The sequence below is a fragment of the Perca fluviatilis genome, chromosome 19, assembly GCF_010015445.1.
Source record: "Perca fluviatilis chromosome 19, GENO_Pfluv_1.0, whole genome shotgun sequence".
NCBI classification, from domain to species: domain Eukaryota; kingdom Metazoa; phylum Chordata; class Actinopteri; order Perciformes; family Percidae; genus Perca; species Perca fluviatilis.
In genome coordinates, this window is record NC_053130.1 from 15,062,948 (window position 1) to 15,076,529 (window position 13,582).

A 13,582-nucleotide genomic window follows, 5' to 3' on the forward strand; every position below is an offset into this window, starting at 1 on the left:
ATTATTGAGTGCAAAATATTTCCTAGTGTCAAGATATTGTGGAAACTGTTGGAAAACATGCTGCCGTACCTCCTAGATGAGCATTTACGTTGCCTCCACTGGTGGTGAGCACACTGGGAGAGGTGGGAGCCAGATTATTCTGAAAGCCGTAAACTGTAAATAGACATGCAGGGTTTGATTTGATGAAACAAAATTAATTCATAAAATGCTCATTTAGCAAAATGAACACAAACACGCACACACACAACCACACACACACACACACACACACACACACACACACACACACACACACACACACGTGACATACCAAATATTCACGAAACAAGAAAAAAAGAAAAGAAAAAAACCATAGACATACAAAGACATACAAAAAAAAGAATTAAAATTAAACAAATTATAAAAAGTAATAGTAACACAAGGACATGTGCTTGTTTGCTCATTTGCATATTTGTTTATGTCTTACTGTGTCTATAAACAGTACATAATATAGCTAGTAGAGACAAAACCATCAGCAAAACAATTCCTGACTACATTACAAATAAGACCACATTTCACCTGCAGGTACCAGGTAATGTTCAAGGGATGTTTGGTCTCACCTGACAGGGACGAGGGTGAGGTGAGGCTGAGCGGCGACGATCCTCCCGCCATGTTGTTGGTGCCGGCCTGGTATGTGTATCCGCTGGTGTTGCCAGCGATAACCGTGGTGGAGGGGGAGGGCAGCGTGGAGGTGGACCAAGAGAAAGTAGGAAGTGTAGCGTCCAGCGTGTCATACTGGCCTGATCTCACACTGGTATCATACTGGCCTGATCTCACACTGGTATCATACTGGCCTGATCTCACACTGGTATCATACTGGGCTGATCTCACACCAGTATCATACTGGGCTGATTTTACACTGGTATCATACTGGGCTGATCTCACACCAGTATCATATTGGCCTGATTTCACAGTGATATCATATTGGCCAGATTTGACACCAGTATCAAACTGGGCTGACTTGACACCAGTATCATACTGGCCTGATTTCAGAGAGATATCATACTGGCCTGATTTGACACCAGTATCAAACTGCCCAGATGTCAGACCGGTATCATACAGGCCTGATGTATCAATGGTGTGGAACCCGCCTGATCTCACACCAGAGCCAAATGAAGTTGAACCTGCAGTAGAGAAAAGACAAAAATGTAAGTGTCTCTTCCTTTCATGCATAACAACACATTGACATGTATTCCTTGTGTGTTGTTGTCCATAACGGGAAATGAGATACTGTAAGTCATTTTAAACATCTGGGTTAGAAACACATTTATCTTTCAGGAAACCTGTCACCTAAATGTCATGCTAATACACAAGAGGCCATTTTAAACCACAAGTCTTTAGGAAGGAGACAAGGAGTCTGTGCATGTAAAGTATGTGCATGTGTGCGACTCTGGTGGGGGTATATACCCGACTGAGAGGTCACAGAGGTGATGGTCTGGGTTTTAACGCTGGTCTTTTTAGGGACAGGCAGAGTGATGGAGGCGTTGGAGGAGCGAGTGGGGCTGACGCTGCAGGAGCGTCCCTTCAGCAGCTTCTTCACGTCATCCAGCTCCGTCCCTGCAAAACCACAGTCGCACAAACAATGCTCACCAAATACAATACGGCAATATCTATGAGCAATTCATTTTGGTGCACGATTTAGTGAAGTTCAGTCTGAAAGTCAGTGTTGGAGTGTACACTAACTTAAGTACTGTAAGCTACTTCTAATTTCCATGCTACTTCTAGGCCTACTCTAATACATTTTTTACAGCCGTAACTACATAAGCAGTGAAATTAAGAAAAAAAAAGTGTTCAGGAGTTTCAGGCTGGAAAGCAAACTGTGTAACACATAGAATGTTTGTAAAACTTTCATTTTATGCTCTTGTAATGAAGTATTTTCACAAGAGGTGGAGGAAGTATTGAGAATTTTTACTTAAAAAGTAAAAGTAGCAAACATTAAAAGTCATTATACTCATGTAGAAGTACAAAAGTATGAGCAGAAAAATGTCCTTCAATCATAAAAGTAAAAAGCAGAATCATAACAGCTGTGTTATATTTGATTAATGGATTAGTATTACCTTTAATATTGTAGCTGGTGGAGGTGGGAATAATTTTGAACTAATTAATATGCTGCTGGGGTAGGTTGATCAATGCATCATACTCTATGACCTAATCATGTGTTTTGTGTGTAAACTCTTTAAAGTAACTATTATAAATATAGTGGAGTAAAAAGTAGGTACAACATTTCCCCCTGAAATGTATTGAACTTGTAGTGGTGATGGTGCAGTGGATGTGACACATGCCTTTGGTGTGGGAGATCTGAGTTCAATTCCCACTGCGATACATCAACCAATGTGTCCCTGAGCAAGACACGCTATAACCGTGTGTGTGTGTGTGTGTGTGTGTGTGTGTGTGTGTGTGTGTGTGTGTGTGTGTGTGTGTGTGTGTGTGTGTGTGTGTGTGTGTGTGTGTGTGTGTGTGTGTGTGTGTGTGTGTTCCGATAAAGAAGCCACTCTGTGCAGCGTTATGATTCAAAGTTCAGTTAAAAGCTAAAGACCCCAGTACTATTGCGCCTTGCTCCAGAGGCGTGTGGCCTCTGACATACAGTATGTATGCATACAAGTAGCAATTGTAAGTTGCTTTGGATAAAAGCGTCAGCTAAAATGACATGTAATGTAACTTGAAGTGTAAAGTAGCATAAAATGGAAAGTACACGTTCCTTAAAATTGGACTTAAGTACAGCATGCTGTTGGATTGCTATTTCTACTAAAGTAAAAGTACTTCCACCACTGCTGAAAGAGCCTGAGGTGGGGTGAAAGTGGCAGAGAATGACTAACTGTTAAAAAATGCGGATTAAACAATAGCAGTTATGCACTCTAGTCAGCAGAGGGAGCGACCAGCGTCTGTAAAACTCTGACTCTCCACTGTTTTGTTTCAATTGGGTGGTGCTGCAAACAGTGACTCATGTGTGCCATTGTTGCCACCACAAATCTGCCCCTTCACTTCTTCCCCACATGAACACAATGCAAACAAACCCATGATCCCCTTTGTTTGATTCTCACGCTTTTCTTGCTGTGCTTTTTTGCTTTCTGTGCTGGTGTACTGCACACCTTCTGTCTGGGGGAACTGCACATGTGTTACTAGTTGAGATTTCATGGGGGTTAGCATTCATGTCAGAGGTGGAAGAGAAGGAATGTCCTTTGCTGAGCCAAAGCATTTGACAGAAACATAATTCAAAAAACATACTTCATAAGTGACCCTGCAGTGAAATCTTTCTCTGTCCATGGGTTAATAAACACACTCAACTAAAAGATGCTTTGTTGCTTTATGAGGAATTGCATAATGTTCAGCAAATGGATCAATGTGTCTCAAATGGTCTTACATCTGCCGGCGGTGGGAGAGGCACTTTGTAATCTGGCTCTGATCTCACTCTCTGGAAAAAAAATTTAAAATTACACACACACACACACACACACACACACACACACACACACACACACACACACACACACACACACACACACACACACACACACACACACACACAATGGACAAAGGAATCATGATTCAATAAAAAAGTAAGCCAGGACAACTCAGATGTAGATGGGGCAGATATAATGAAGGGAAGAGGGGAAAAACTATTATTAAATACCTCTGCTTTCGCTCCTCCCCCTTGTGGTGTTGGAGCCTGGAAAGAAAACCGACAGAAAAAAAGCATAAACACACACACACACACACACACACACACACACACACACACACACAGACATATGAGGATAAAGCTGGAAAACTATTGCAATCAGAAAGTATATAATCCCATATAGCTGTCACTCTCACTTACAATAGATTCCATAATCTTTGCGTGTAAACTCTGGGGAGGAATTACCACTCGAACTTCCTAGAAAAGAAAACACAAAAGCAGTAGAGGTATTAACAGCACCCCCAGCACAACAGTTTCCTTCCATTTTCAAGCTTCTGTTTCAGGCGCCCCTGATGCCAACTTGTTTGATTAACAGGATCTCACCATCATAACCTCCTGAGCGGCTGGATATGGTCTTCCTCTCCCGGAAAGCTGGCGACAGGCCTCCTGTTGAGCCAGCAGTCTGCGCTCTCCTGGCACCACCCGACGAGCTGGACCTGACCTTTGACACCGAGCTCACGAGATAACTGCTGCCGCCTCTGCTGCCGCCGCCGCCTCCTCCTCCTCCTCCTCCTCCTCCTCCTCCTCCTCCTCCTCCTCCTCCTCCTCCTCCCTCCGCTTCCATACCCATCTCCGTCTATGTACAGCCCCCCTCCATCATCTCTTCCCGTGGAGTCTCCTCCTAGGTAAACTCCTGAGGAGGAGCTGAAGCTGCTGGTGTTCACACCTACAGAGGCTGGAGGGATGATGCAAGCAAGTTATTTTGGATATCCTGCGACTGGATCATCTCCACACAAACATGTTTATCCCCGTTTCATGCTACTTTATACTTCTACTCCACTACATTTCAGAGGGAAATACCGTAGCTTTTAATGCACTACATTTATTTGACAGCTGTATTTACTTTTCCATGATATTTAATGCATAACAAAACATATGATGACAGTATGATGCATTGTGCATTAAATTAATCAACAGTATAAAAAGCACTTTATTTCACAGGTCCCGTTATTTGCTAATAGTTTTCCCATGCATTTCCTGAAAAGATCTACAAAATGTATGTGTGTTTAATCAGTTGCGTCAGGTTTATGAATAGTCATTGATTTGCAGAGAAAACTCCATAAAGGAACAATATTAATGACTGTAAACACAGATCCATTGAAAACCTGAGTAATTGTTTATATACTATTGGAAACTTAACTCTCCATATGTGTTAAACTTTATCCTTAACATTTTTGCATGTTCTGCTGACTATAGGTCATTGGATGTATCAATTCAATATTGTGTCCATTTTCCTTTTAATTAGTACCAAATTACACAGCTCTTCGCAGGAAACCTCAGAAGAATTTACAGTTTTAGTTTCTCTCTTGGAAGCTATGGGAAGTGGAGGAAGTATTTGGTTCCTTGTACTTAAGCACAAGTAATACCACACTGTAAAAATACTCCATCAAGTAAAAGTCCTCCATTGAAAATGCTACTTAAGTAAAAGAACAATGTGCTTAAAGTATTAAAGGTAAAGTATGCAATGCAGAAAAATGGCCCATGTGACTGGTTCTGTTATAGATTATATCATTAGATTATTATTACTCATGTGTTAATGTGCAAGCCGCATTTCAATGTTGAAGTTGATTGATGTAGAGCTATTTTTTAACAAAGTTTTTGCACCTAATGATTTTATTATGAATATTTTCTCAATTCATCGATGACTGATCGTTGGGTTTGTAAAACTTCTGACACATTCACATTGTTTGTTTTTTCCCACTTTTTACTACTGGACAAATAGGCCTAATAATAATAATAATAATAATTACAAGGAAGAAATCAGCAAATCCTCACATTTGACAAGCTGGAACCAATACATATTTTCCATTTTTACTCAACTGATCATCAATTCACTCTCTCAGTTACTTTTCTGTTGGTGGATTAATTGATTAACAAACTAACTGTGTCAGCTCTAATTGAGTACAGGTATAATGTTGGGCATATATATTTTATAAGCTATTCATACATTTTGTGTACAAAAATCCTAATTTATAAAGTAACCAGTATACCAGTCAAATAAAAAGTGTCTGGAAGCTCTTAAAAACTGCAAGTGATGTGAAACGAAATCAAAATTAGAACTTCTCTTTCTTTCTACTGAGGGTTAAAAATATAACATTCAGCATCTCAAAACTTGTCCGGAGAAGAACCCACAACTTCCCAATTTTGGACCAAGAGTGGAAATTTGCTCTCACATGAAGAGAAATAAGTTCCACTGCTGTTCTGGGTTAAGACATTCTTCTCCAAGCCCAGCCCTCCAGCACTGCTGGACATATTCCTGTGATTTGATCCACTGGTTCCCTCTAGCAACGAGAAGACACAAAGCAAAACAAGGAGAAGCTGTTACTCATCGGCTACTTCCTTTAGAACTGCTCGGCTATAATTATTGTATTATGTGTTTGGTTTATAATTAAAGCAAGCATGACAGGAAGAAAGAGGCACTCACTTGGTGGTAGAGAAGTCAGTCTGGTCGTGGAGGTTACAGTTTCTGTCACAACTGAGCACATAAAATAAGAAAGAAAAGGATTGCTGTATTATCCTGAGGGTTATCTACAGGTGTGGACTGGAGTGTTGAATGACTGGCATGGTGATGATTTTCATGCTTCCAGAGTCCAAAATAATGTGACTTATTAATAGAGTGTTGGCAGATTTACCACCAGTGTGGCGCCGTAGTAACACTTTCAGTAACACTTTCTAATACAGCATTTACATGCAAAAACAAATGGCTTAATCCATGGATAACAAATCATTTAATAAGGGGTTATATAGCAGTTATAAGCCATTAATAACAATAACGTTTAGCTTGCCAGGTCGGTGTTTATCCTCCTCCAGCAGGACAGTTGCTTTAACTCTTTATCTAAAAAGTCATCAAGAGGACCTCTGACCTTCTTAAACCACAATCAATTTAATAAGAAAAGTTAGTACCTACTTAATGGATTACTATTATGATCATTATAAGAACTCTTATTAAACTTTCAGCCTCTTACTAATGTCTTACTAACATGTATCAGTAAAGAGACTTGATGGCTTATTAGAAAGTAAGACATTTGGTAATCACTTGAATATTAATGACTCACCAGCCAAAGAGATTTTCCTCAACCTGAACGTTGTTCTTATTAATGGCTTATAACTGATTTATAAAGCATTAGTACCATAAATGATTTACTAACCATTTAAATGCCCTTCATAAAAGGTGCGTAATTAGAAAGTGGTACTAACATCTCTGAATGTAGACAGTAATCATGTGTACCTGTTAGTTTTAGGTCATGTTCAGGTGTGTTTAAAATAACACAGCTTTGATTTTTACAGACACACTTTTCCCTGAGCTTTCAGCCTGATCTAAAGGCCTTCATCTGTGGATAGACTTTGCTGCAGTTGTCATGGAGATGGCGTAGTTGTTATTATGAGATGGGGAATAACAGCTAAACCATCTCTACGAATGCTCTGGAAGATTTCCAGTTAGTGGTTCTTTGTGGTCAGATTTCTTTTTTTTTCTTTTTTTTTTTTTTTTGTTAAACTTCTATTTTTAAGGTCAATAATGAATCTTCAACCTCAACTTGGCCATGCGTGCTGTGAACTTATTCATGTTTATGTGTCTGTCCCTTTAGTCTCTTGATACATAGGCCGGTAAACTATTTGCTAAATATAAATAAAGTGTGGGAAATTCATTAAATAAAGTTTGTGTAAATCTTGTCATGGGTTCTATTGAAGTGGGTGTAGATAATGAATACTAATAACACCCTCCGGCCACTAGGAGGTGTCTTGTTCTCCAGCTGCAGCCTGTTGAGTTTTAACGGTTACAGATAACGTAAATTCCATTTCAATTTCATGCTGCCTCCTTGCTCCTGTCCTCCTACTCCTCCTCCTCTTCCCTTTTAGGGACTACTGTTTGTTTCAGAGTCAACGTTTATTAAAACTAAAGGTTATCATACTTTTGCTGCTGTTGCTCCTCAACTTTGAAACAACTTCTAACAAAGTCCAGGAGAAGCCAAATCAGTGCATAAAACTCTCTTTTTTTAACAATTGTATCCAAATCACATTATCTTATCTTTTCTTTTCTCTCTCTGTCCTTTCGGTAAAGTACAACTCGTAACAAAAGTTTGAAAAGTGATACATGTATAAACTTAACTAACTTTCTTTGAGCGGTAACATTAAAAAAAAAAAACAAGAGAACAAACGTTAGCATAACAGGATGGCTGATTAAATGTTTTTCTCAATTAGCGTCAAACATAAAATCAGGCCTTCCTTGGCCTCCCCATCCTTCTCCGTGTTAGAAGTCACTAGGCCACGATGAGCTGTCCTTTTACATTCAGTTATGACTACTGGGGGAAAACCTGGAGGATGACTTACACCCTGAGAGCGAGGAACAGAAATGGAAACCGACACCAGGGAAGGCATGCCATGATGTTAGTGATAGTAAGCCCTCGAAAAAGAGAGACAAAAGCCATCAACCAAGAAAATAAGTGCATATGTGTTTTGGGGTCTTTAAATACAGAGTTTACATCACGCCAATCTGTCATTAAGCTTTCAATTGAGAAATCATATTTTTATCTCTCTTGCCACAATGAGGTCTGTGTTGTTTTCAAAAAAGACATCTTTCCAGTTTGTTTGCGTGGCCGGAGGCGTTTGCGTGGCCGGAGGCGGTTGCGTGGCCGGAGGTGGTTGCGTGGCCGGAGACATTTGCATGGCCTGAGACATTTGCGTGGCAGATATCTCTAAAACTCTGCAAATAAAACCCAAAATATATGCATACATCTTCAACAATTGTGAAAAAGTGTTTGTTTTTTTCTTTTTTGATTTTGGGTGAACCAACCCTTTAACTCGTGTTCTTTTTGGTGAGACTCGTTTTCAAAACATCATAAATAAATACAGAAATCTCACCCTTTTCTCCTGACAAGCCTCCTGAGAAGTCCATCTGTCTCGTTAACTCGTCCATCCCATTTTATCTGCTGAGATGATGATAACATGTTGACCACGGTCATGCAACTGCGCCAATGGTGTTAAAAGTCTGTTTATTCCTTGGTACTGTGGTTTTAATGGCATCTTAGCAACCATTTGGCTGCTCGTATCTGATGTTTACTGCATCAATTTGAGATTCCACAAGACAGAAAAATGTCTCATGATCATATTTTAAAAACCACAATGTAATATTTTAACTGTTACAGTTTTCCCTTGAACATCCTGCTTTTACTGATCTTGATAAAGACAGAAATTCTGCAGTAAGCCCAAGATAGATCAGGTAGAAGACATCACCTCTGCAGTATTTAAAAACTAGCAACTTTCTACACATGTTCAAATGTCATGTGAATAGTGGATACCACAATAAAGGCCCATCAGCTATAGATTTCAATAGACTCTGTATTTACTTTGTGTCTTTGAAGACGCACAAAAAATGGAACAAAAGAGGCCAGTAGATCACAGCAGAACTCTGAAAGACCATCCTCTCACCACACCCTGTCAGCCGGGACATTTAACAGCATGTGCTTTATTTACTGAACACTTAAATATCAGATTTAAATTAGAAAAAAGCAGAAATCCTCCAAAAGGTGGCATTTTCCCCACTCTTTTCTCACAGCCTTGGCTACTGAAACCCCAATTTGTAGCCTATAAAGTGCAATAACCATTCAAGTTTTACATTTTCTTCCAGCTCTGAGAAAAGTAAAATATTAATGAAAGTCAATTAAACCAACATTTCTCAATACATCTACTACTTCCTTTCATTAAAGCTTGTAAAAACTATTATAGCCCGCAACTGATCTGAAAAGGCTGGTGTCACATAAAGCTGGTGCTACAGCTAGATCAGGTCCTGTAATATATTTAGAAGGATGCAAATAGCACAGCAAAAATACATGTAAAACTATCCTGAGATCACACACTAAAAGACCAATTCTATAGATACCACCGGAAGAAATCTGATCCCAAAACCCCCAGCTTGGCTTTACTGACAAGCTAAGAAGTAATTGTAGTTTTTGTTTTATGGGAATATAGAGGATTCCATCCTACGTATCCTATAACTACAACTATAAAGCCAAAAAAAAATAGCTCGACAGCCCATCACCAAACTCCCAGAGTGCAGTTAGTTAGTGCAGAGATGCAACAGCCAGGTGGGAGGAAACCCCCGCAGCATCCAGCATAAACAACTTATATATATATTTTTATATATATATATATATATATATATATATATATATATATATATATATATATATATATATATATATATATATGAAAGTCTCCAGGTTATTCCAGTGTACTTTAAAATCCATACCTTCAGCCAGCTCGAATAAGAAACAACCAAATCCCGATTCCTCTCAAGATGGACTGACTGATCACGTCCACGGGAGAGATAATGTGTTCATATGAAGCTGACGCGCCGTGGTGGGATGTTCTTAAAGTCCTCGGTCCTTTTGTGCCTTTTCGCTCAACTTTCCCAGGCAAGTCAAAACAGAGATTTGGGCACCGGTCCGAGCCGCGCCCATCAGCGCTGGAGCTTGGCAGGCAGGTGTAGCATACGGCACGAAAAGCTGAATTTAAAAAAGAAAAGACAAGAAAACAGCGCCTGAGGGAACCAATTAACTTGCCAGACTCACCTCTGCAGAGACATATAGTTGGCCGTGAAAAAGAAAAGTGGTGAACTCCTCCTTCTGCTGTTGCTGCTTTAGTCACCACTTTTCGAAACAGGCAACGTTTTTGTGAGGAGTTGGGAACGGGGGGATGATTTGGGAGGGATTATTTTTTTCTTTCTTTCTTTTTATGGATTACAGGCAGGCAACCATCTCAAGTTCTGCTGATCTATTGTGTGCAGCAAATCCATCCTGTGGCAGCTGGAACACATCTGGTGCACACATTGGAAGTCGAAACAGAACATTTAGACTATATGGTTTCAGCCACTGTGCTATTACATAACCAAACTGTATTTTTACCACACATACAAACATGTTCTGTGCAAAAGCATGCATGCAAGACTCAAGATACTTGTCTAAGTTATTTTAACTGACCTCCAGGTCTTTGCACACAGGTCTGATCAGCATGTTTGTGCAGCTGTTGAAGGATCAGTTTTCCTGCCTACTACTGAGATTAGGAATTACACCCCCACACCAGAGTGGAAGAGCTGTTTTTAACTCTCTATGATCATAATAAAAGTTCCCTATCCATTCATTTTCATTTATGCAATTTTGAGCTAAATTGGATGCTTTCTCCACTGGCAGCCACAAGCGCCACTAGGATCCTTCACCCACCACACCCTGTGTAGACATCTACCCACCCTGCATGACTCACAGCAAGCATGACTCCAATCTGCTCAAATGATGGAAAACAAATAGCCCCAAGGACAGTGTAAGAGAGGAGGAGCTGCTCCTCTCACATCTATGTGCAAGCTTGAATCAAGCCAAATCTAACGGAAAGGGGCTGGTTTAAAACAACAGATTCCAGAATGGTGAAAAAAAAAAAAAGGAGTTAACTGGCTCGTGTAGCCCTTTTGCTTTTGAGCTAAAACACACTCATGTTTGTGATGAGGATAACAGCTTTCCCACATAAGGGCTCATCATTTCTCTGGAACAAGAAGGCAGCAGTTTAAAAGGTGCCCAAATTAGGTTTACAGGGAGTGTGTTACATAACAAAGAACTTAATCATTTGAGGTTTATCAAGATAATGTGACATATACACATGTACACATTAATGATTCACTGTGAATGTGAATGTTGACAGTGGTGTTGTAAAGAAACCACCAGTTTTCCTCAGGTAAACCAGAAAACATCACTCATTTTGTGACATTACAAGAACTGATGGAATAGATAGATTGTATTGCTTGACTTCATGACTGTGAGTTAGGCAGGATTGTTTGTTTCATGTGGTTTAGAGAAAGTGATACAGGGACATTTTTGGGGAGAGCATGTATAGCAAACTATTTTTAACCTCTTTTCAGTTGATTTTTTTTTTTTTTTTAAGATTCGTGAGATTATTTTGATAATTGTCAGTCTCAAGCTAAAATGCCAATTCCAGCTTCTAAAAGTGAGGATTTGCTGCTTTTCTGCATTTATTGATAATGAAAATAATTGTGAGTTGCAGCCTTACAAACAAGAACATTTGTGAACATACTAATTAAAGAAAATAACACAAGTAGGAATGGATTAAGAGCATAATGGGCACAGAGAGAGAGAAGCACTTACTACTGTACTACTGTATGTGACAAAAGGGTAAAATGTAATTTCCAAAATGGAAAGACTATTATTTCTGTAAGAAATCCAAGCTCTCAGGCTCTATGATGAGCCGACAAAGATGAGGAATGTACATTTATATGTATTGGACTGTACATAGTTCACTAACTCAGCTCAGTATTTATCTTATCTTACTGTAGTATTCATCTTATCACTTTTTTTATTTATGTTTTATTATTTATATTGGTATGTCCATGGCTCTTATTCTTACCTATCCTTCAGTGCTGCTAAGACACCTGAATCTCCACACGGGGATAAGAAAGATTTATTTAAACTTACCTTATCTTAAAGGACCATTGTTTAAGGAAAGGCTATGGTATTGATGATATATAAGGCAAGGCACACTAAAAGTCTGGAGAGAACACCAGATTCAGGTCTCTCCTTCATGCTGCAGGAAGTAGAGGTTTGATTCATCACACCATTGACTCTGTAATCTTTCGGAGAACTAGAATAATTTCTCCGACACATTGGCACCACATGAAAGGAGAATTTCCAACATTCACATCTTCTCAACTAGTAAAGGGACTCCAGAAACTTGGAAAAAGCCTCTTCAGTGCCTCTTCCTCACAATATGTTCCTAAACTATAGGAGAAAACCATATTAGATGTAAAGGGGGAAATAGTATCTTACTGCTGACCCATATGTGTGCATCTTGAGAGGAATAAATAGCCTGCTCAAAAATAACATGTGGCCTTAATTATGAGTGCTCAGCATACAAAGCTGCATTTGATGAAAGAGCTGGCATCATCACTCAATGTCTCACCTAGCCTCTAGAATCTAGATTCTATAAACACACACCATTGCTACAGTTATAGTGCAGAGGAGCAAGCACAATATTAATGTCAAGTATTCAAAAGCTAAAAAGAAGCACAGAAATCAGTCTTCTGACTCACAAACAGTAATTATATTCAACCCCAGCCCTGCAAGATTCATCCATATAAAACGCAAAAAATCCCAATTCCCTGGGGTGTGTAATATCAGCCAAGTACTGACTAGTCTAGGCAGGATAACGTTTTAACTCACACCTTTCTCCTCACGGCTACAGAAAAACACAATTAAAAAATAATGTAGGATATTGGGATAAGTCGCAAAACAATCTTCAACAACGATGAATAGGTCCGTCTGTAGCAGTTTTAAATAAATCCTTTAATAGAGATGAATCAACTGATGAGAAGAGCTGAATCACAATGTGAGTCAACCCAAGTAATACGGAGTAACCAAGTAACACTGCTTGGACACTGAATCTGTCCACAAGCCTACAAAAAATAACTTTTACTATTGTACTTTCACTTTATTTTGTGAAACAGTCAAGTTGGATCAATGCATCACCTTTTAATCCCACTAGAACAATCACATGCAGTGGCCCCACTACTTTCTCTAAAAATCTTTATATTATTTCTTATTTTCATTAACAATATTATAATTGTCACTGTTATTATTATATTATTATAATTTGAGGTTTTGGTATAAAAAAAAAGTTCTGAAAGAAATGTTTTATTTTCCATCAAAAGTACAACGAACTAATAACTTTACCAAAACAAGAAAAGAGAGATGATGGAGCCTTATCAGGTTTTGCGTTTTAGGTATGGATATCATGGAAATATTAGGTTTTAAAGTTGTGGTTTGTGCTCTAACTTCTTCTTCTTCTACATCCATGGTTGTAACCAAC

General features: G+C 39.1%; 1 protein-coding gene across 1 annotated transcript in view; it reads right to left on the reverse strand.

Annotated features, from left to right (window-relative positions):
- col17a1b (collagen, type XVII, alpha 1b) overlaps window positions 1–10,502 on the reverse strand; it is a 31,282-nt gene extending 20,780 nt beyond the window's left edge. The window contains exons 1-12 of the mRNA XM_039784930.1: window positions 9,966–10,502; window positions 8,579–8,646; window positions 6,144–6,194; window positions 5,893–6,000; window positions 4,278–4,394; window positions 4,043–4,246; window positions 3,860–3,916; window positions 3,671–3,706; window positions 3,401–3,451; window positions 1,447–1,596; window positions 600–1,163; window positions 70–153 (exon numbers count right to left, since the gene is read on the reverse strand). Of these exons, the coding sequence (XP_039640864.1) occupies window positions 70–153; window positions 600–1,163; window positions 1,447–1,596; window positions 3,401–3,451; window positions 3,671–3,706; window positions 3,860–3,916; window positions 4,043–4,246; window positions 4,278–4,394; window positions 5,893–6,000; window positions 6,144–6,194; window positions 8,579–8,633 (1,477 nt within the window). The 5' untranslated portion in view covers window positions 8,634–8,646; window positions 9,966–10,502. The remainder of the gene's footprint in view (window positions 1–69; window positions 154–599; window positions 1,164–1,446; window positions 1,597–3,400; window positions 3,452–3,670; window positions 3,707–3,859; window positions 3,917–4,042; window positions 4,247–4,277; window positions 4,395–5,892; window positions 6,001–6,143; window positions 6,195–8,578; window positions 8,647–9,965) is intronic.
- Between the last annotated feature and the right edge of the window lie 3,080 nt (window positions 10,503–13,582).